This window comes from Mastacembelus armatus, chromosome 24 (assembly GCF_900324485.2).
Source record: "Mastacembelus armatus chromosome 24, fMasArm1.2, whole genome shotgun sequence".
Taxonomy (NCBI): Eukaryota; Metazoa; Chordata; class Actinopteri; order Synbranchiformes; family Mastacembelidae; genus Mastacembelus; species Mastacembelus armatus.
The window spans coordinates 6,938,155-6,960,284 of NC_046656.1; the positions used below are offsets into that span (position 1 = coordinate 6,938,155).

The 22,130-nt window shown below is 41.8% G+C and overlaps 1 protein-coding gene across 1 annotated transcript; it reads right to left on the reverse strand.

The window, feature by feature from the left end:
* Positions 1–1,947: 1,947 nt before the first annotated feature.
* Positions 1,948–21,765, reverse strand: kif26bb (kinesin family member 26Bb). Its single transcript, XM_026318902.1, has 16 exons — positions 21,706–21,765; positions 21,144–21,506; positions 18,924–19,400; positions 16,897–17,018; positions 16,597–16,768; positions 13,699–13,908; positions 12,895–12,988; positions 11,452–11,723; positions 10,375–10,552; positions 10,032–10,170; positions 9,650–9,809; positions 7,506–9,444; positions 6,285–7,469; positions 4,714–4,883; positions 2,488–2,638; positions 1,948–2,147 (listed from the first exon to the last, which is right to left on the reverse strand). The coding sequence occupies exons 1-16, from the start codon at positions 21,763–21,765 to the stop codon at positions 1,948–1,950; spliced, it is 5,892 nt and encodes a 1,963-aa protein (XP_026174687.1).
* Positions 21,766–22,130: the final 365 nt, after the last annotated feature.

Sequence of the window (22,130 nt, forward strand, 5' to 3'; positions counted from 1 at the left end):
AGAATTTTGTTGTGTCTCTCCGTTTGCACGCACACATTTGAGCACACAAACATGCGTACATAGAAAATGAAATACACTCTCAGATCAATGTGTAGACAGACAAGTGCGATGGAAGCACAAGCAGGAACAGCACATTGACTTTAATGTTTGCAAACCAAAGGATGCACAGATTGTAACGTCTCTATACACAAAAAGCAGCTGAGAGCTGTGGACATCTATTAACAATGACATACAACATGCTGATTAATAGGATTCACAAAACAAACATCCAGTGTACATGTTTGGTCTGTCTTTCCTGAATGTTTAAATTCACTCTGTGTGTGTGTGTGTGTGTGTGTGTGTGTGTGTGTGTGTGAGGGTGTGTGTGTGTGTGTGTGTGTCGTTGGTTTTGTGTTGCCTGTATGTTTAAATGCATCAATCCTTTTAAAGAAAAACTAAAGTTGTCCATCGATACCACTGCAGCCTCTCTGATTGGCTCAATAGCTTCAGAGCCACAAGGCTCTTCAGACACAATGACGTTATATCTTTAACGTAATTACTCCTCCATTACACTAAAAGTAGAAGCCATATTTTTTTATTCTGGCCCTAATTGTTTACTAGCAGCCAGTTTATTGATCGCTAACGTCCATCCTCTGAAGAGAGGGAAAAAATTCACAGTGGTCTTTCTGTTAGTAACTTCAAGGAACCTGAACCTTGTCCTTCAGTGTCTTCACTCATCTTTTACTGAAACTGCTAAACATTTACCTCAACCCAAGATCCTTTTCAGTGTTGAAAGTATTTTTACATTAGTTTCAAAAGATCTGAAATACACAATTTTATTTTCATAATTGCATTTAGCACCAAAGGTTGTACACAAAATGGCATCAGGAGTAGCATGGTATTCCCTTTTGAACACTCAGTAGGAAAATAACTATGATGGTGAGACCATCCTGAAGAACAGACAACATTAAAGCCGACTAATACGTTCATTGTGAGATCGATTTAAGTTTTGCTGCAAAACAGAGTTCAGTGTTCAAATGGCACACAGGGTTATGTATGCAGACGTACTGAAAAGATTTTAGCTACCCGATCATTAAATCGGTACCAATTTCAACATTACACTCAATAATCACAGTATAATGTTTGCAGTGAATTGTATTGTAAGTCTAAAAAAAGCAGTCCGTGTGAGTAATAGTGTGTTGAAACAATGAAATCTGAGCATTTACAAATTTACAGAAGTCCTTAATTTTGGTGCTTTAATGACTAGAGCAGACCTGCACAGAAGTGTATAAGCTTCTATAATATCAAGCATATTGTCTGTAAAGTCTTAAATCCAGAGGAAACCTTTGCTCAACCAAGAACCAAGAACCAAGTAAAGTCTTTTGGTTCATGACCTTAAAACAAAGTTATGTTTTTAACACTTCACATGGAACGGAAAGGTTACATTTGCCCTGTAGCTACATTAGAAATGTCTTGTTAGCATTCACTGCTGCACTGGTTTGAAGTGGTTGCTTTGAATTAAAAAAGAAAGCTAGTTACCTGTTAAGGTTATATAACTAGAGAACTATGTCTGTAGTGTGATTCATGTCTGGTAACAGAAAAGACTCAAATATATGGTTATGAATATCAAACTGTCTGAAGTGCAAGAAATTGTGCAAGAAAATGTCAGAAAAGTACAAGAGTTGTTACAAATTGGACTGTACAAGTGTCAGCCCTTTGTAGGTGTCTCAAGAACTCCTGTCAGCTCTAGGGCTATAGCACTGTCTCTGACCTTTGACCTTGCTGCATAGGTAGGCATGGGTATAAAATTTGCACATGCAGTTGGACACGTATTGTACAACACTCCAATTTGTCACACTTGCTTCATTTAAAGGGATCAGGTGTGATGTATTATTAGAAGAAATAAAGTGTGCAGAAAGTTTACTAAAACATCAGCATCTGAGGAGTACACGTCTCAGTTCATTCAGCTCAGACTCCTTTGAAGGCTCTCTGCTCTGGCGCTTTCCGTCGCCTCTTCCTATGCCGTCTCCTCTTGGTGGCATCGAAGGAGGTGACCATCATGATGTTGGCCTTGCAGACATCGACCCTATTCTCCAGCCGAGCTGTCACCACCTCAAGGGCCTCCAGGTGCTCCAGGGTGTCCACCTCGAATGTCTGCCACAGGTCGACTGGAGGAGGACAGTGAGATTAACACTAATGTGCTTTGTGAGGGAAGTCAGACTAACCAATCTGAACTTGTTGACCTGTCCTACACTTGGTTATAGGGTCCCATCTAGTGTAACATCAAAGTAGTGCTATGGATAATAAGAATGATGACAGTGAGGATTCTGGATATTATCACAGTATAGCAGAATGCTGTCATACCACACATCCTCAATTCAATATACGACTTTTGAGCTATTGTTCAAACAATATATTACTGCACATGTTACTATGGGCCCTACAAAATGCATGTTTGAAAGTGATATGCCAAGTATTCTTTTGCAAAGGTAGAGTCATTAGACTGACACTCTTGGTTCCACTTGGCGGGGTCCAGCATTAGGGTATGTTTGACCTGCTCCAGCTCTCTCCTCAGGTTGTTGTATTTGACTCGGACCTCTGAGATCCTCTGCTGACGGTGCTCCAAGAACTTTAGCTTGGCGCTGAAGCATGCAGGCCCCTGAAGGCACAAACACATACACACACATTTCACTACTTCTATTTCTATTCATATAGCACATAGTAGGCACTGAACGCCCCAAAATAAACTGCGCAGGATACTTTGCTGTTGTTTCCATAACCAGATGCCAACAAGCTTTGGCGATTCCATTATTGTTTCCAACCTACAGACATTACCCAGTCTTATAAATGTAAAGACAACAGTTCTGAATTTTTATTTAGGGTGTGAGACAGCATTTGTGGAAAAAGTACAGAAAATATTCTGCAGACTAAAGTAATCCCTCCTCCAAAACAAATTATTTTCTCATTAATAATAATAATCATATACTTTACATTCATATTCTGTATCAGCATAAAACCATATCGTTACGTGTTGGCAAATTGGCGTAATTTAAAGTATTTCAAATTTGCCGTCAGCCATTCCCTCAGTGTAGCCATGAATGTAGTCAGCTTTCACCAGATTGCTGTGATACTGAAGAAAATTTAAAAACAAGATGATCCTCAATCAGGTTCAGGTAAAAGGATCATCTTTTTTCTATGATTTCGAAGCAGATTTGTGAACATGGCCATCAGAGTTAATACTTATATCTTTGGAAGGTTTAAATCAGCCTGAATCTAAAAATACGTGTGTAATTGCTTTCCAAACTACAATAACCAGTTTCCTGTTTACAGTTTACAGTCCCCATTATCTCACACTGTTTTTACTTTACATATCCCCACCCCCCCACCCCCCGCCCCCTGCCTCGCAGTTTAAAAACCTCTGCTCTATAGCACACACACAAACACACACAGAGGTTGGATGAGGAAAAGCAACCCCCACCCATCTCTCCACACACCACATCATAAACACCATGTAAGGGAAGGGACAACCTCTCAAGGGAGTGAAACAAGACAGGTCTGTAGGCTACTAAATGGAATTACTCTCAGATTACACTAACCTTATTATTACACAGAAGGGACCGTTTCAAAGGCCAATACATGCACATTTTAACGAGAAATGAAGGAGGAATTCAAAATATCAAGCATGCAGCGCAACTGTACAATTGTGCATCTGGTGTTTTTTTGTTTGTTTGTTTTTATAAAGAGTTAATAAAAGACATGAAAATAACTGTGATAGTTATTTTAATATTCGCTGATATGTGTTTTTTAAATCTGCTCTTATCTTTGACCTCAGTGTGGTTTTTTTTTTTTTTTTGTTCTACTTTCAGTGTTCTTTGTTCTGCAGCATTAACCCAATTTCCCCCATGTGGTCATTAAAATTGTATCAAACTTGCTGTGCCAGAGACTGGAGGAGGTGGAGAATGGTCTCATGAGACCAGACCTCGTCGTCATGGGGACATTACGTTATCAAATGCACTTGACCTTGTTTTCAAGCACATTTCAACCCTAAATGCTAGGTGGAGCTCTTTGATTAGCATTTATGTACCTGTGTTCATTTTACTATGTACTGCCAAAATCTGCATGAGCGTCCGTACAACCACAGTCCTCTGCACTGCAGTAATTGTGATGTAAGGTGGTGGCTTTTGGCACTGACATTTTGGTCTCTCATTGATAACAATAACATGTCTAGATGCTTTAAACACGACAAGCTATTTTGGTTATTCTGCTAGTTGGCCCTGATGTAAAACCCTGTATGAATCCAAGGGACTGACTTTTGTTTACTTTGTTTCCAAACAGTTTGATGATTATATAAATGTTTATTTGGAAATCCTTGGGAAGCCAGTTTATTTGTTTTGCTAGTTATCTGTCAGCAAAGATGACAAGTTGGTATGACCCATAGTCAAACTGGCCACAATTTGGAGAAAGTTGAAACATACCCACTCTTCTTGTAACAACAACCCTTCCTCAGGTTAAGCAAATATAATCTGTCAACTGTGGTATTTATTAATCTCAGTCAGTGAAGCAACAGCCAGTGATGGCTGAAAATGAGACACTTTCTAAGTTACCTGAATGTTTTCTGCTATGATGAAAGGGACTTTAGAGACCCTAGAAGAGGTTGGGCAGCTGAGGTTGGTAAAGGTCATATAACATGTAATGCCCTTTAACCTCCAGAAATATTCAAAATTAACCCAGCACCTGTTTGCCAGCACCTGCTCTTTTCTGCATCCTCTGCACACTGTCGATCTCATAGACCTTGATCTCGTAGGCCTCTGGGATTCCCGGATCCACACAGCGAGACCGCAGACCACCGGCTGAGCGTCTTAGGGACAGGGGTGCGTCGTGTGAAGGACGGCGCTGGTGAGAACCTGCAACAAAGCGAGGCAGTGAGATCCTGTATCTCAACTAGTTCTCTTTGACTTCCCCCCTTTCTGAAACTTTCTGCTGTTGAGATATTCTTAATGTGTATTTGTGTGTTTAAAGTTAGTGTTATATTTTAGTTGCAACAGTTCACTGCCACTACTGGTGCCCATCAATCTCCAAGGTGGCTACCAGTGGAGCTAGTGAAACTTAGTATTGCATTGCTGCATCTGTAGCAATAAGTAACGTTCTCAACGCCCAGGCCATGTGCACTTCTGGGGCTGAGAATATAATTTGCCTGAGGACAAAAGCAGCTTGCCAGGGCTACTATATTATTCATACAAGTCTACACAGGAGACATGAATTCTAAGCCTTTTAAGGCTGACGCTGTCAATACAGGAAAAGATGACGCGGGGGCCTTTAGACATTAAGAACATGTACATGTACAGCTTTTATTTGAATGTAGATGGGTTGATTATATAAGTGGACACTTAAGAGGAAATTATGCACAGACAGAATTAAATCGCCCAGTTTAGTTTATATTGCGCCTGGAGCAATCTCCTGTATTTGTTGCTCTATTAGCAGTATCACTACCATGTTTTCAGCAAAAGATGATAAAGTTATTAAACATTTCTCAGTGTAAAATTTCATTAGCAAGTGTTAGTATGCATATGCCCATCTTATTAATTTACTTTACCAAATAAATACTTTTAATTTTATGCAGTTACACTTTCATTAACAAGTGGCTTCACTGGCTTTATATTATTAATGTGTTACAGTTGGGCTTTTTATGCGAGTGAGGAAACTAGATCTGACAGGAACATACAGATGTATGTCATCTCTAATTAATGTCACATTAAAACGTAATGTGGTCAGTTTTCAAATAAAAAAATTATTTATGGCTGTGTATAAAAAATCATGTCTAGAGAAGAAATGATGGCAGATTTAAGCAAAGTCTGTCAGATATAAAGCCATAAGAAGTTATTTATTTTATTACCACAAAAAAATTTACTTTAAAAGTGGAATGAAATTATTAATAACATTTTACACATGAAGTAGGATTCTCAGTACCTTAAAGCAAGAATCTTAATTGATTTGTAGCAAAATTCCTATTACAAAAAAATGTCAACTGCATTACTAAGTACTGATGATAATAAAAATGAAATCTGTTTGCTCAGTTTACCAGTTTTAAATCTCTGCCAGCTGATATTTATGTTATGAATTAATGGAAATCACTGTTTTGCATTAGAGTAGGATAAAGGCATTCATCTAAAATGCCCATATTTAAAAAACAGTCTAGAATTTAATTAGAATCAAACACATAATGAGCAAGTAGCACTTGGATTATGTTTTGATATTTCCATAAGAGAAGTTACCAAGTTCAGTTCATAAAGGGCCAGGTGTTTTACCCGTGCTGCCTTTTCTCCGAGATCGGCTGCTGCGGGCCACGCTGAGGAGAGAGCCGCTCCTGTCGCTGACCGAATCCCTGTTGGAGGTGCTGCTGCCTGTGGCTTCACTGTCCCTCATCATGCTGTCATATCCACTGCTCAACATGCTGTTCCTGTTAGAGAAATATAGGGATGTCTTTCCCATAGCTGGTGGCAAATCACCACTCAACACGCTGGTAGTGTCACTGGCGTGCCCGCTCAGGTGGTCATCAGGCACGCGGGGAGCAGTCACTTGACTGTATGGTGAAGGAAGAGAACTGATTTGCTCCACTCCTCCTGAAATGGGGCTGGAAGCCCTTTCCTTGAGGAGGTCTGAAATCCGACCATTGAGAAACCCCTGGATGGCAGACTTAGTGGATGAGCATGTGGAGCTCTGACTCGGAGTCCTACTGATGGAGTGAAAAGACCGTGGAGGGGAAGAGGAGAGAAAGGAGGATGTCCGTTCAAAGCTAACACATTTACCATCTGGGGAAAGGCTGGCACTGCGGTTAATACTGGACTGCCGCAGGCTTTTGTGGGACAGAGTGAGGTTCTTGATGCTGGGGGCAGACAATCGACGAACTCTGGGGCTAGCCATCTTAAGTTTCCCAACAGCAGAGAGTTTAGAATGGGTGTGCCTGGCAGATTGAGCTAGAGGGACTTCAGAAGAGAAAAAATGATGATCAGACCGAGGATTCTTCCTAGGGCTCCTGCTAGCCCTTGGTAAGGTACAGTCTCCCTCATTAATTCCTTTATAGACTCTCTTACCAGCCCATTCAGTGCTTCCCTTGGAGCTCCCCTTTGAGCTCATAGAGGTGTTGCTACTACCTCTATCCAGAGTTGGGAACTCCTTTGGGGTTCTCCCAAGGGAATTGGTCCTGCAAGCCAACTGCTCCAATTTGGCATTGAAAAGAGTCCCACTGCCCTCAGTGGGTGAATTTGGCCTCCCATTCATATTATCATATTTTATTCTTAGACTTGAGGAATCAAACAAGGAGGCAACCCCCTTTTTGGGAGCAACACTATCACCCTGTTTGTTTTCTGTTCCATATTTCCGAGGAGAGGAGACGTGGAGGCTGTGGCTCGCTGGGGAGTGCTGTCTGCCCTGCCTCCTTTCCAAAGTTACCCCTGGGCTACATGGGGTGGATGATATCAGCCCTCTTGGGTCTCTGTGGTTGTCTGCCATGTGACTGCCATGGTAGCTCTCATGGTGGCTGGCGTTTTGCCAGCCTCTAGGTAAACTACCCGTTTTAAAGGAGGCAGAGGTGGTTTCTTGGCAACCAGGTGAAACACCAGTTCTCCTGGGAGCATTTCCAACATATGTACAGGTAATTTCTCCCCCCTCTGAGCCCCTTTGAGTGTTAGTGGAATAAACATGCTCTTTGTGTCTAGGGTGTCTCTTGTCTGTATTTCTTGGTCTCTTTCCACACATACTGTTTTCAGCTGTTTCCCCACAGAAAGCTGGATCTTCCAAGACCATTTGGTCATAAGAAATGTTGCTAAAAGGTAAGTCGCATACCTCATTAGCCTTTTTTATATATGTCTCAGTTTCAAAAGCTCCAGTCCTCTTCCTATCTTCCAGACATTTGACATTGTTTGTTTTGACATCAGACCCTGACTTGACACTGGTACAAGAGTCATGAGGACTTTCTTTTTCTTTTACACCATCCAAATCACAATCCCCATCTGTATTAATCAGCATGGGATTAATAAATGAAGGTAAGAACCTTTTTTCCCTTCTGAATTGATCCTGGGGTTTTTCAGAGCTAGCCTTTGTGGCCTCAGACTGAACAACACAGCTTTTGTTTGTATCAGAGCAACCTACAGATGCAGCTTCATCACTGACATTACTGATTATCCTGATTGGTTGAGAGCTGGCAAAGTCTTGAACATGTTCCTGTGACTGGGCAGTGTCTCTGATACAAATGATGTTTCCACCTGTCCTCGCTCTGTTCAAAGCTCCACTGATGGTCACTTCCTCTACCATTGAGAAGACCAGTTCATCTTGACCTTTTAGGTCCAGTGGCTGTTGAACAGTCACTGTGATAGTGGCTTTCATTTCTTTCACATCCTCTGCGGGGCCACTAGGTAAGACATCCCCCCCATATATAACACTGGTAGCCAGGGAGTGTGAAGAGGAACAGGAGGAGGCAGGTGACATGGGGGAGCTCTTGCCAACTGGTGAGGTCCTTTTGTCTGGTTTGAACCAATCAGCAGTTGCAGAAATCTCTTGTTTGCTTGTAGGCTGAAGTTCAAGCGAACCAGTGATACCCATGCCCTGAGCATCCATTTTAATGTCCTGAGAAGGCTGCTTATCATCTGACTTAGGAGTTGCAGTGTTGGGGAGATCAGACTGACAGTTCATGTTAAGACTGAGAGTTTGATTCAGCAGTTCCTCACTGGAGCTGGTTGCACTGCACTCCTCACAGTCGTACAAACCTGAATCCTCTCTCTGAAAACTGTCTCCAGGGAAGGCGCCATCTGTTTGTTTTAATCCACCAGATGTCTGACTGAAGCCTAACCCCAGATTCAGCGTCTGTGCTGATTCTGATGATTCTGTGTCTTTCTGTTTCTCTGTTTCTTTCTGGGATTGTGATTTGGTTGCGACATTGTTTATGGATGGGCCTTTTAAAGACGATTTGAGCACACTCATTGTCATCTCACTTCCATCAATGCAGCCCAAACGCTCTTGGAGTTCAGCAAATGTTTCGCATTTAAGACAGTCCCTCTCTGGCGGCTTCATGTCTGCTTTCAACATTTCAAAATGCCCATGAACATTTTCCTCATTCTTCTTCTCTCCCTGCAGCTGTGGAATTCTCAGAAGCTCTTGGAGGAGAGCAGTAAACTCTGGATCATCCAGGTCCGCCTTGTTAGGATTCAAAGAAGGTATGATGGGCACAAATTTGGGTTGCGCCAGCCTTGGTGCTACTTTGGACTGGACCAGTCCATCTGAGTCTATTTGGATGACTGTGTCACAGGACTGGTCACTACTGGAATGCTCGTCTAGTTCACCACGCACACGTAAAGGGCAGATGTCGAGATCCACCTCATCAGTGGAGTGAAATGCCCGCAAGGACAAAGACGGAGGCCCTCTTTTTTCTTTAGTCAAACTCCTCCCACAAGGAGAGCATGAAGTGGACTGCTGTTGAATAAACATGAAGTGTGGTGTTATTTCTGGAAATGCAGTACATAACATAAATCAACCAGTAATTCATAGGAGCGAAAGGAAAACAGGACATGATGCCAATCAGATGAAATGTTACAAACATCTTTACAAAAAGACAACAACTCTGAGTCGTTATTAGGTGTTGTTTTAATCAAAAGACATTTCAGGACATGTACAGTACCTTTGGCCTCTTCTGTGTCCTACGGATTCGGGAAGCCAGCTGGATGGTGGAAAAGGTCTCTTGAAGGTTTGCCAATGAATTCGCAACCTGAGCAATCACTGTGATATGGCAATTCGTATTACCCAAGGACTCTCGAAGGAGCATAGTCAATTTGCTTCCCCTGCGCAGAAACAGAGCAAAAGCATCAGTCATTTCAGTTTCCAAGCAGCAAAATATTTTTTCTGTGGCTATTATTGCAGTGCCTTGGTTTTTAGGCAGCATAAAATGCATAGGGAGGTTAGAAAATGTACAGTTTTTCTTTTTATCTCACTGTCAAAGTATTAATAGACTCTAGACTGTGTTCTGACAAAATGTTTACACCAATAATATTTTTAATTCTTACTTGCTGGGGGTGGTTTTATGTCCACTGAGTAGAGACAAGACAACAGGGCCCAGTTCAGAATAATGGGATTTAGTTTTGCTTCTACCCATCATACCACTACACACATCAATCATGGTCAGCTTAGTAGGGCCTCGTGACCCTAAGGACAAAGAGCAGAGAGCAGAGGAGAGTGTCATTTCAAAAAGCTTTGCATGTTTTCAAATATGCAAATAAACGGTAGATAAATCATAAGATAAATAGATTTAACAGCATTACATCCGTGACTTTAGGATTAACACAAGCAGTAAGAAGTAATAACACATAAAACTTATGAGGGACAAGCCTCCCAGTGTTTCTTTACAACCTTTGCCAATAGTGCTGCTCTCCATACGAGGGGGCTGGACATGGAGAGTGAAGAACATTATGGAGCTGTGGCACAGGTACGTAATGAAATCATTGTGTCGACGGGCTGTAATGGCTGCATCCAGGAGGGAAGCAGCACGTTCAGCAGTGGGGGCCTTCACCCGGTTGTGATTGCGTAGCTGGAAATAAAGAAAAAGATAGCTGTAAAATCTCATAAGCTACTTAAATAAAAATGATCTGCCATTTTCCTGATCTGCATGCTGGATCATTGAACTAAATAAATACAATTATTAACTTTCCTTGTGTTTACTGGTATATCATTTGTCCAGGTAATGGAAAGTTTGGACATATCATATCCATTCATACAGTACGTGTCAATGAAGAAACACAGATTAATACACACCTACACTAATGTGGTACTGCCTTGTAATTGGCAAACATTAGTGTGAAGGAGAAGAGAGCTGCACAATAATTAAATCAGATGTAATCTTTAATGACATCCAGTGGGTTGCACTCACTGCCAGCTTTATCTTCTCATATACAGTGTATTCCACTATACAAACTGAGCTTAATTAAAAATTCACATTACTCATACCATATCTACCAGACAGGACCTAAACTCTAACTTAGAAGGACTCCACACATACAATACGCTATTACTGGTGCCTACTGAAAATCAATGAGAACGCTTTTCTAAATGGGTTTGTTTTGTTTGTTTTCTAGAGATTAGCACCTATTTGTGTGTTAAGGCTCAAATTCAGTGTGTTATGCACTGCCAGTGAAGTGTAGCCAAGAATTTGTCACACACAGTCTCCATGGTTTCAAGATTTGGGGCAGTCTTGTTTTACAGAGATTGATTAGTCTCTACATAACAGTGCCGATAGTAATTACTTAAATTCTGTGTTTTTAGGGCTGATTGTGTTCTTCAGAGGAATACGCTACCAGTTTGGGTGAATAAACCCTTGTGTTCTTGCACTAAAAAACAGCAATAGACTAAGGAAGCCACAACAGGAGCAGAAGCATATTTTACAATATCCATTCTTCTACAAACAAAAAAAAAACAACTTTATCACTCAACTTGTATTCCATAAATGGGGTCTTCTTGGACTCTGATATGGGCTTTTGGGCTGTCCTGGACACTGCCTAATGAAGGGGTGACCTCCCCCAGTAGATCTCTCAGGGTGTCCTCCTCTCCGCAGCAGAGCTCTATAGCAGACACTGATACAGTCAGATCAGTCCAGGTCTTTTCCCTCCGCCGCTCAATGGCACTATACAGCCAGGAGATGGCACAGGGAATCAGCCCAAGCTTGTGTGTACTCTCATCACCCCCTACCATGCTGGACCAGGAGCCTGAGACAAACAACAGAGAACACAGATATAACCATGCTACATACCGAGCTCGCCAATTATCAAATGCGTTTTTTAGAACACAGTCAAACATAATGGCTCCTTATCATGAGACATGCATCACAACTTCCAGAACGTTTGCTCTCATGGTATAGGAGATTTGTTCCATTGATAGCCTCATTCAGAATTATGAACTTGGGTGAATAATTAGCTAGCAGTCGAGAGATATTTGTTTGAACTGTACAACAACTAAAACAACAGTGATGTTCATGGGGATGCTTATGGAGCTTTAGGATACAAAATTGTACTTATACACAAAACATAAACTCAAGAATGCACAAATGAAGAAGATTTACACCAACAGCCACCCAGATCTTCTTATAGACTGGTGCCATACTGTATCTCTTTGTGCAGTTTTACCCCACATTAGTTTTGAGTTATGGGTCTGTTATACCTTTATCCAAACTCTAATTGAATGAGGATAAGACAATTGGTTTACTCCAATTAAAGACCGAGTTGCCGGCCGTTATTCAGAGAGGAGAATAGTAGAATAGTATTCTGTGAGGGAGATTGATACCCCCTGGCTGTGGGCCACATGTAGTCTGTATTGGCCAGCTAATTCAATCAGTTTTACGGAGAGTGGCGTCATGTGAAAAAGCAGCTCCAAGGAGACCCTGTCCTTTCTGTGTGTGTGTGTGTGTGTGTGTTTACTGCAAACCTATTAAACCCCTTCACTGATGTTAAGTGCAAGGTTCTATTTCTCTAATAGCAACATATTACAGTCCCTTTTGTTTACAGTCCCCTCTGAGTTGTGCACTTCAGCAAAATAAAACATTTGTGTTTTCTGTGCAGTGTGCTGAAATGTCTGTTAGACAATGGCAAGCACATATGTTGAATAATTGATAAAAAGGCTTTTATTTAAAAAGTTACAGGTGAAAGATGAATGACTAAGCTGTGCAGAGCTGAAATGGCAACACTTTTCTGTCACTACTGTGGAAAGAAAAAGAAGAAGGCTGATAAAAAAACAGAAAAAATGGAAAGAGGGAGTTTGAGTGATAAGCATGACAGCAGGAGTGGGACAGAGGTGCAGGGGGAGGGGGATGGATGGCCTGTAAGCATAGATAAAAGCTTCCCGATCCCATCTCAAGATTTTAACCTGTAGCCGATTACTTACCCACATCAGCGTATCCTAAACCCAGAACACATCCATCGCTGCCACTGAGCACACAACGGATGACATCAGCCAAGACGCCTGCACACAGCTCAGCCTGGCCAGAGAGAACAAAGGACAACCAGCATCCCATGGTTTATCTCTATACTGAAATAGTGCATCCAGTGAAACTGAAGAACTGAAACAGAGGAGGGCTGCATGCTGATACTGTAGATTTCCCTAGGCTCAGACAGTCTAAGCACAGCTTGGAGAAAGTTGAATATAATTGATGGACTGTGTAATTATGGTAGCTATCCAGGCCCTATCAGTTTACAGGTCATCAGACAGAGATAGCAAACCAAGTGCAGTGTGTAGTGTACAGAGGGTAAAAGAATACATTTTGAATATTTGAGAAAACATATAATTCTCTAGACTCATGTCACACCATCAAATATCTGTAAATCAAATCAATTAAGATACGGTGGCTTCAGGAGGTATTCAGACCTCTTTCCTTTTAGATTTAATTAGATTTAATTCTAAATGGTTTGAATTTCATTCTTTCTTGTCACTCTACAGTGAATCCCATAACAACAAAGTGAAAACAACTATGAACATGCTGGAGTGGCTTTAGGACAAGTCTCTGACTGTTTTTGAGGGGCCCAGCCAAAGTCCAGATTTAAAACCCTAGAACACCTTAAGATGGCCATTCACAAGGGGTCTGGATACTTCCTGATGCCATTGTCAAACTGTATTAAGCAAATAAAAAATAAAAACTTTTCAATCCATATTTAAATTTGTGGTCAACAGTGATCTGGATCAGAACCAAACCTGGCTTGATTCTTGAGGATAAGCAGCGTCAAAGCCGAAGGTCTTCAGAGGATTTTTGCCATCCCTGCCTAGTGTCATTGTAGTGTGCGGTTGGCATTTACTGACTGGTTCCATTATGATGACTGTTTTCTTGGATGAGTCAATCCGGAGAACAGGTGGTTGGCCTTGGCCCCCTGACAATGTTGGGTCCACTCTCAACACAACTTTGACCTGCACACCAAAAACAAAGGTAATACCTTGTTGAGATGTGGGATATATATAGAGAGAGAAAACTACTGTGTGTTTTATACATCTGTTTATAAATGTGGTTTAAGACTTTAGTCTTACCAAAGCAAGGCTTCAACTCACATCAAATGTGGTTATATGAAAGAGGACACATTAGCCCCGGCTACTCAGCTATGGGAGGCTGAGATACTATTTTATGCAGTGTAGGTTGCAGGAAACCTCAGTTGGAAAAGGGAAGCCTTGGCATCAAATGTCAGAAAAGATTAGATTTGAGCTTTGGGGAAGCTGAGCTGAAGATGCTGTACTTTGCTCTTGTGTTTGCAACTTAAATCACTTCACAACATGTTATTTTGCTTCATAGCCACCTACTGATTCGTAATGAGCAGTACATTGCCATACTGTTTACTAGAGGCAAAAACATGCGTCTGCAGTGGACAGCCAGCTGATGTTGTTAGTGCAGAAACTATACAAGCATCTAAAGCTGCATGGCGATGCATACCTGCACGTCATGCCATGAATTCTTTAATGCAGTTTTCCACAGGAAGCCTTAGGATTTAGTGGCTTTAAGGTCCTAAATTAAGTTAGCCTCTGACAGCCATTTAGCAAGACTCATAGATCTCAGTACCTAAAGATAAGACAACATCTACCTGACAAAAGACAATAATCTGTATTGCAGTACATAAACCATTTCTAATGTTATTCATAACCATGATTCAGGTCTGTGAGAATGCAATTACCCTGTGTGCCATGACACTCAACTGAATGTGGTTTTCTTGAAATTGTGCAGGACTGCATTACACCACGATGACATCATCCTTCGTTGACATTTTAAAAACCTGAAAGTCCATCTGCCCATTGTGTGTGAAGGATTTTTTTTCCACTCCCCCTCCTTATAATTTTAATACCTTATACTAAAAGTGGCTCACTAACCTTATTGAACATGTGTCAAACTCTATTTATGATGGTTAAATTATTCAAGAGATCCATTTAAAGGCAGAGAAGGACCCTCCTGTTACACATATTCATGTATATATTCTTGCATGCAGACAGTGCTGAGGGCCTGGGCAGGTGTGGCTGGCAGTAGGATCTATCTGAGCCCTTATCTGTAACTCTAGACTAAACCCAAGAGTCCATGTATCTGGGACGTGAGGAGGGCAGGCAGCCATATTGATCCCCCCACTTTCCCCCAGAGAAGTGGAGTAGAGGGGATGGGAGGAACAAGATGGAGACATTAGCACCACATTACAGTGTATCATGAAGGAGGAGTGATATAGGATCTCCTCCAAATTGACTGTGATCTCTTTACTTGGCTACACGGGTGGTAAAAACACTTCCAAGGTGTGGGTGAGGATGGTGGTACTGTATATTCTTTCAAAGATACACCACCAATCCAGACCTATTCTATGTGTTTATGCATGGCAATATAAGATACATGATCTGCATCAAGTGACTGTAAAAAGATTACTGTTGGTGGAAGAGTATTTAATTATATTTTCTATTTTATTTAATATTAAGATGTGAAGTGTCTACTTTAAAGCATACAGCACATAATGCATGCTACAGATTACCCCAGAAAGAAATGGTTGCATGCCTTGTCCATTATTAACTAAGTGGTATGTTTTCTCCTTGTGACTGTCCTGTGCTGACAGGACTGGGTAGATAAGAGATTTGCAGCCCACCCGCACAGTTAGGAGTTCAAATGTGTTGAACTTTGAACTCAAGCTGCACTGACCTTTGTGAGCACAGCTAATGGCAGAAGGCCACCACATGTGTTGCAATTGAAGCAGAGGATAAATGAATGTGTTTCAAGCCATAATCATGATAATGGATCAACCTTGTTATCAAAATTGTTTTGGGCTTCAGCTTAAGCTGTCAGGTTTGTTACATAAATGCTTTTCAAGTCAAAGATTGTGATTGGTGCTAGAATCCTGTCTCTGTTACTCCATAATTGGCCTTTTTGAAAATCTGCTTATTCAGTTTCCTGCCAGGAGTTCGGTGAGGGGATTGGTTCCACTCCTGTTTATATTTGGTAAACATGAGGACAGGCAGTAAGTGAAGCTAGAAAGAAAATACGCTTCTTTCCCAAAATAATTAAGTAATATTTGAAATGTAATATCTCCCATAATCTATCTTCCTAAAACTCAATCCCCCAACACCCACTTCCTGCAAAAACCTTGTGCTGCAGCATGAGCATCAATAGAAACATTTTCCCGCCTGTCACATGACTGCTTCATGAAACTGTAGATCAGTCTCTGGAAATTTAAATGTAAGTATTACAAATATTGACTGTTACAATGCAAATAGTTTACTCCAGGTACTCTGGTTTCCTCCCACAGTCCAAAAACATGTATGTCAGGTTGATTGGTGACTCTAAATTGCCCATAGGAGTGAGTGTGAGTGTGTGAGGTTGTTTGTCTCTATGTGGCCCTGTGATGGACTGGTGACCTGTCCAGGGTGGACCCCTGCCTTTCACCCAAAGAGAGCTGGGATAGGCTCCAGGAGATCCCTGGGACCCTGGTTAAGGAATAAGGGGGTATAGATGATGGATGGATGGACGACGGATGAACGATGGAAGAATTACTATTTTTTTTAAGACAACTTGCCTCCAAGCCAAATTTGGTTAGCAAAAAAACAGCCTGTAAATCTACCGGAATTTGAAGCCCTGATGTCTACCTTGCCAACATTGGGTGAGTCTTTTGTCCTAGTGGCAGCTTGGAGCAGGCAGGAGGGGACGGGTGGTGGATTTTTCTGGATGATCTCTCCGAAGCAGGTGGAAAAATTAGTGGGAGCTGGATCAGAAGCCTGGCCTTTTTTCCTGGATGTCAGGTTGAGCTTCTCAGCTGCCCTGCGGGAAAGTGGGAAGGTGGTATGTCATGCCACTGAAACCTATGGTGTAACCAGCCAAGGCAGGCTGCAGATAAAGCTGATTTTTACACACATTTTCAGTTTGAATGTACTCATATATATGTTTACCTGGCCAAAAAGGACATAGCAGCAGTGTTGGCAATGGTCATTACTCTGGAGATGTGAGGGATCTTTGAGCTTGTCTGTATAGTCCCAGCATCACTGCAGCCCAGTGCTGCATCATCCGCAGCCTGCCAGGAGAGATGGTTCATTATAACAACCCTCACTCAAGCACTAACTCCAAAAGGAGCTGCTATCACAGGAATTACTCCAAGGAGGAAGATGAAGTGCATGTGTCTAAGTAGGGCATCTAGGCCGAGCACATGGTATGTTTAGCATAAATCATTAGTCATATATCTGGTTAACTGTGTATTGCATGTAAGGAAGAGTGTGTGATCGCAGTGACTGCTGTCTGACTTTTAAACATGATTCAGAGGACAGCCACCTTATTTAAAGTTCTCACGACACTTCCTCAGCTGTAGATTCACAGTGTGTGTTTTGCACTAATAGTCATAACTGCTGTGTGCGTGTGTGAAACATGACCCATTCAGCATATGTTTGCTGCTGCTCAGGATGATGTCATGACTCACTGGCACGGGCCCCAGAGCCCACGTCTTAGCTCTTCTACCTTGCTCTCAAGCTCCACGTCTCATAAATGTCACCGCCATTTTTAGCGCAAGATAACAATGTCAGCTCATCCAACCATACGGTGCCAATTTAGAAAACTACAATAATAGTTGGTTTGGAAAGAGACAGGCAGGAGAACTGCAATACTGAGATAGATAATACTGTATATACACCATAAGATAATGTCAGATAATGATGTACAGATGCCCTTCCCCTCCTCTCTTCTCTTCTTGATGACTCCAGTCTTCTGTCATATCCTTTTTCCCTTCACTAGTTTTCTCTCTCTCTTCCTGCTCTGATTTCTCTCTGTATTTGCTCTCATGTGGGTTTTTGATTATCTCTTTGTTTTTTCCTCTTCTCTCCCACTCATCTGAAACATTTACTTTCTCTTCTTCTTCAATCCACTTTTCCTCCTTTCCTCCTCTCCTTAATTTCAGATACTTTCCCGCACAGTCCAGGAAAGTTTCATCAGAGTAAGATGCTGCTGATTCAATTAGAAAAGTCCATTAAGAATAACAGGTTCATTATAATATTGCTTGCGAGACATTTTCAGTCCAGTTGACTTTTTTCTAAGCCCCTCCTCGCTTCAGTTACTGTTGCTGCAACTGCCAAGATTTCAGATTTTGCTCAGCACGGCATGTTAACAGGGCAGATTCTATAGTGTGACGAGAAAAAAATATAGGATTATTTATAGGAAGCATAACTTATCACTTCACAAAGCTCCTTGGCCTTGAAAGTAATACTGAGTTTGGTTGCTCCTATATATGGGCTTTACATTAGGGCAGATAGACAAGCACTATTGCTACTGTGTTTTTGGTTTTGAAAAGGTTAAAAAAAATACCACCCTTTAAGTGCTTTGTATGTGGAGCATCACTCTTACTATAGCCCCATGCAGAACACCTTAATATATAGAGAAATCTGACAAAGCCAGCATACAGTTGCAAGGCTATTAGTGAAATAATGCTCTTCAAAGCAGTGGTTTAGCAAACGGTTTGACATTAACCACGTCACAGAGTTTCCCTCTTGCCCGTAAGGATCAGCAGTAAACGCTCCACTAAAACGGACCTGACAACACCATATAAAGCAGGTCTTACTTTAGAAGCTTTTTTTTACTGGGGACTAGGGAGGACGAGTTCAATCTGCTGAGGGGCTCCATCACAGTAATGCATATTTCACCAGCCATCCTGTTAAATATGACCATCCACATATTGATCACAAGTGCATTTTGACTGGCTAGCTTTTATGACAGGGGTAAATCATGACCCAATTCCGTTCCATTAGCAAATGTACTTTTAAATAACGTCCTCAGCCATTGGATGTAAACTCTGATTAGGCACTATAAATCATTGCCTTGCTGACATGTGCACCAGCAAAGATGTACATTACCCATATAACTCATTAAAAGGGGGGTGGTCACTAAGGGATGTGTTATGTGGGACATAATGGTAAGAGAAAGCTTTTAGGGGTACCTGATGGTAGGGGTAGATGGTGACACGATCAGCATTGGACACAGATTTAGAGGCAACCAGCTGCTGCTGCTCCTCTACCCAGCGGTCCATATCAAGATTGGGAGGCTTGGGTCCCCTCCTCCTGAGAGTCTGTGGGGTCCTCTGAGGTGTCCTGGGGCTCCGCGGGCTGTGAGGACTGTGGGTCTGGCTGTGTGGTTGCGTCACAGCTGTTGCAGCTTCCCTTGGAGCCCAGTCCCCATGCTTTGTCTCACTTTGTCCCAGCAGTGTGCCAGTGCTGAGGCTGGGTTTGAAAGGCGGCTTAGCTAATGACTGGCCCCTGCTCAGAGCCAGGTGAATGGCCTCCTGTTTGAGCTGGTTCACGTTTATACCACAAGCTCCACATTGGCCCTGTTCTCTCTCTCTGTCCGTGGATTCAATGGTGGACCGACCATGGACACGAAGGTTGGCATTTAGAAATGCTGACAGGTTACTGAAATCCTGCAGAGTTAAAAAAAATAAATTGGACAACATTTTATATTTAAAAACTGAAAATTGAGTGAGCTGTTTAAAATAACTGAACAGTTTACACTAGACTGCAGTTGGCTTAAGCTCCATTTCCACAAAACATGATTTCTCAGCACAGACCCAGACTGTCAAATTTAACAAAATGACCATCAAACCGTCGTCCTGCTTTCCATCCTGACAAAGACACTCTGCTATCACATCCCTGTTTGGTCTGCCCTTGACACCTACCACCATCCAACACACTCACTCACTCCCCTCCCATCCACCTCATCCATCCTGCAAGCTGCCAGCACACATTGCCAGTGACCCATATTCTCCCAGAGGTATACTATACGAGCTCCCAAATGTTATATGAAACAAAATCATTCAAACTCCAAAGGTACTGAAACAAAAGGGACTACATATGTTTCTTCATGTATAACGTCATGTAGTATATATATGATATAGGACAAATATAAATATTTTATATTAATATGATATTCTCTTTATTTCATATCAAATTTATGAACTAAATAAATATTATACTTGTAACTTTCATTTTAAGGTTTTCAGGTTTGGGCCTTACATTTCTGCAAGTGTAGTGGTCAGATGGGCAACCAGACTTTCCATTTTAGTCAGACTGCATGCCCATTTAAAAAAAGATGACATGATAGAGTGATGAGGCTTTTGATAAAGCATCTTCAGATCAATAAACCTACAAGCTGTCCATGATTTCTACTGACCACGCATCTCTCCCCTGCTTACACTGTCTTCCTCGAAAAAGAACCTGACGCTAGCTGCCCCCCATCCCACTGAAGAGGACAAAAATAAATAGTCTTCCCTCAGTGGAAAGGACGGAGGAGATGACACAGTGATGTTGAGATGAAATATTCATGCCCATTTGAAACCACTGGCGCAGGACTGGCAGTGGTTTGCTGCGTCGATTTTAGTGTGTTTGTTGGATGTTAGTGGTGACAGATGTACAGATGGATGCAGAAATGTGTGGGCACGCCTTCCTCTCAGAGGAAGACCTATGTGCCCACATGATCATCGACACACTTTTTTATTGTTGTAAACATATATTGTCAGAAGTGTGTTATAAGAAGCTGTTTTATTTGAAGCGTGTGATCATATGATTACAATGGATGACTGGTTTTATATATATTTTTAATATAATATAAATAATGCCTGTTGCCGTGTTCAAAGGCTAAGTTCACATGTTCATGGTTTTCAGTTTAGCCTATTATGATAGTGGAGTGGGAAATATAGCAAACTCACATTTAAAAGGCTGGAAGCAGTAAATGATACTTTAATTGTTAAATGATAAAATTGCTCCTGACTTACTATCTACTGGGCCGGTAATTGATTCATATTGTTTTATATGTAGTAGCCTATTGTTGTATATCTACTATGCTTAAATCTGTTCATATTAGTTGAACAGAAACATCCATACAAGCTCATTAATTTATTTTTGTCGATAAATAAAACCGCGTCGTTAAACAAAGTACAGTGGTAGGATATTTTATTATTTTGTTAACTACCACCTGCTGAGAAGTCCTGAGGCGTGTCATGTTTTCTCTGTGCCCAGAGACAATTTATACAATTATTATTACTACTATTATTAACAATTTCCTTTTGTTGATTCCTGATTTCCAAAAGGTTTGCATCAGCTAAAACACGAGCAGACGTGCGCACTGATCCCTCGTCAGCCCCGTGCAGAGCATCATGGTTACTGACCTTGCAGGAGAAGTGATGGTGAACAGCCAGACTCAGAGCTTGTTTCTTCAGAGCAACAAGGGTCGCTGAACACTTCTCACAGCACACAACTTTCCTATCACACTTCCCGAAGCCGGGACTCCCAGATCCTCTACACCCGCTCCCACTACCAAACGACATGGTACTCCTGATACGGTCTGCTACAGATCCAGGGAGGGACATGTAGGACGGGACGGCGTCTGCTCTCTGGCACATATTCCGATGTGGGTCGCCGCTGGACCCTCCGGCACCCTCAGGAGTGGGGCGCTCCTTGGACTGGCAGTGTTTTCCTGTAACACTTGCAGGGAAGCCGACGGGCTCACAGTGATGCTGCACTTCTGCGCTCTGAGAAATCAATCATCATAAGAAGGATGCATGTGGGCTTTGGCTGTGGGAAATTAGATATGAATCGACGTAGACAACTGTAACCACACCCAGTGTTTTTATCAGTCCAACAGCACTCTGCCTATGTGGAAGTCTATACACACTAAACCATCCTTTCACAAATGTTAACAAATCGCATTCATATATAAATTGGACTTACCCAGTGCGCTCCTGTGACCAAAGCAGGGAATCTCTCTCCTTTTCCAGTCAGATATGACATGACAACTTGTTAATATTTAAAAAGATGTCCGAACAAAGGCGGGTGCAGCTTTATTTAATTTAGCCAAAGTTGCATGGACGTAAAGCAAAAGTATTTCTCTCATGGTAGGTTTAAATGAAGAATATGGCCAACTGTGAGGCTGGGGACACTGTCTGAGATGGACTGATGACTGTGGCACAGTGAAGGAGTGCGCGCACTGGACAACCTTCACGAATATATTGGACTATTTACTCTATGCTCCTCTGGGAGGCGGTAAGGAGCGGTGAGCCTTTAGACAGTCAGGCAGAGGACATTTATTCAATTTGCACATCGGTTACTTTGCACATAAGCCAATATTGCACACTTACTTTGCACTACAGTTGTAC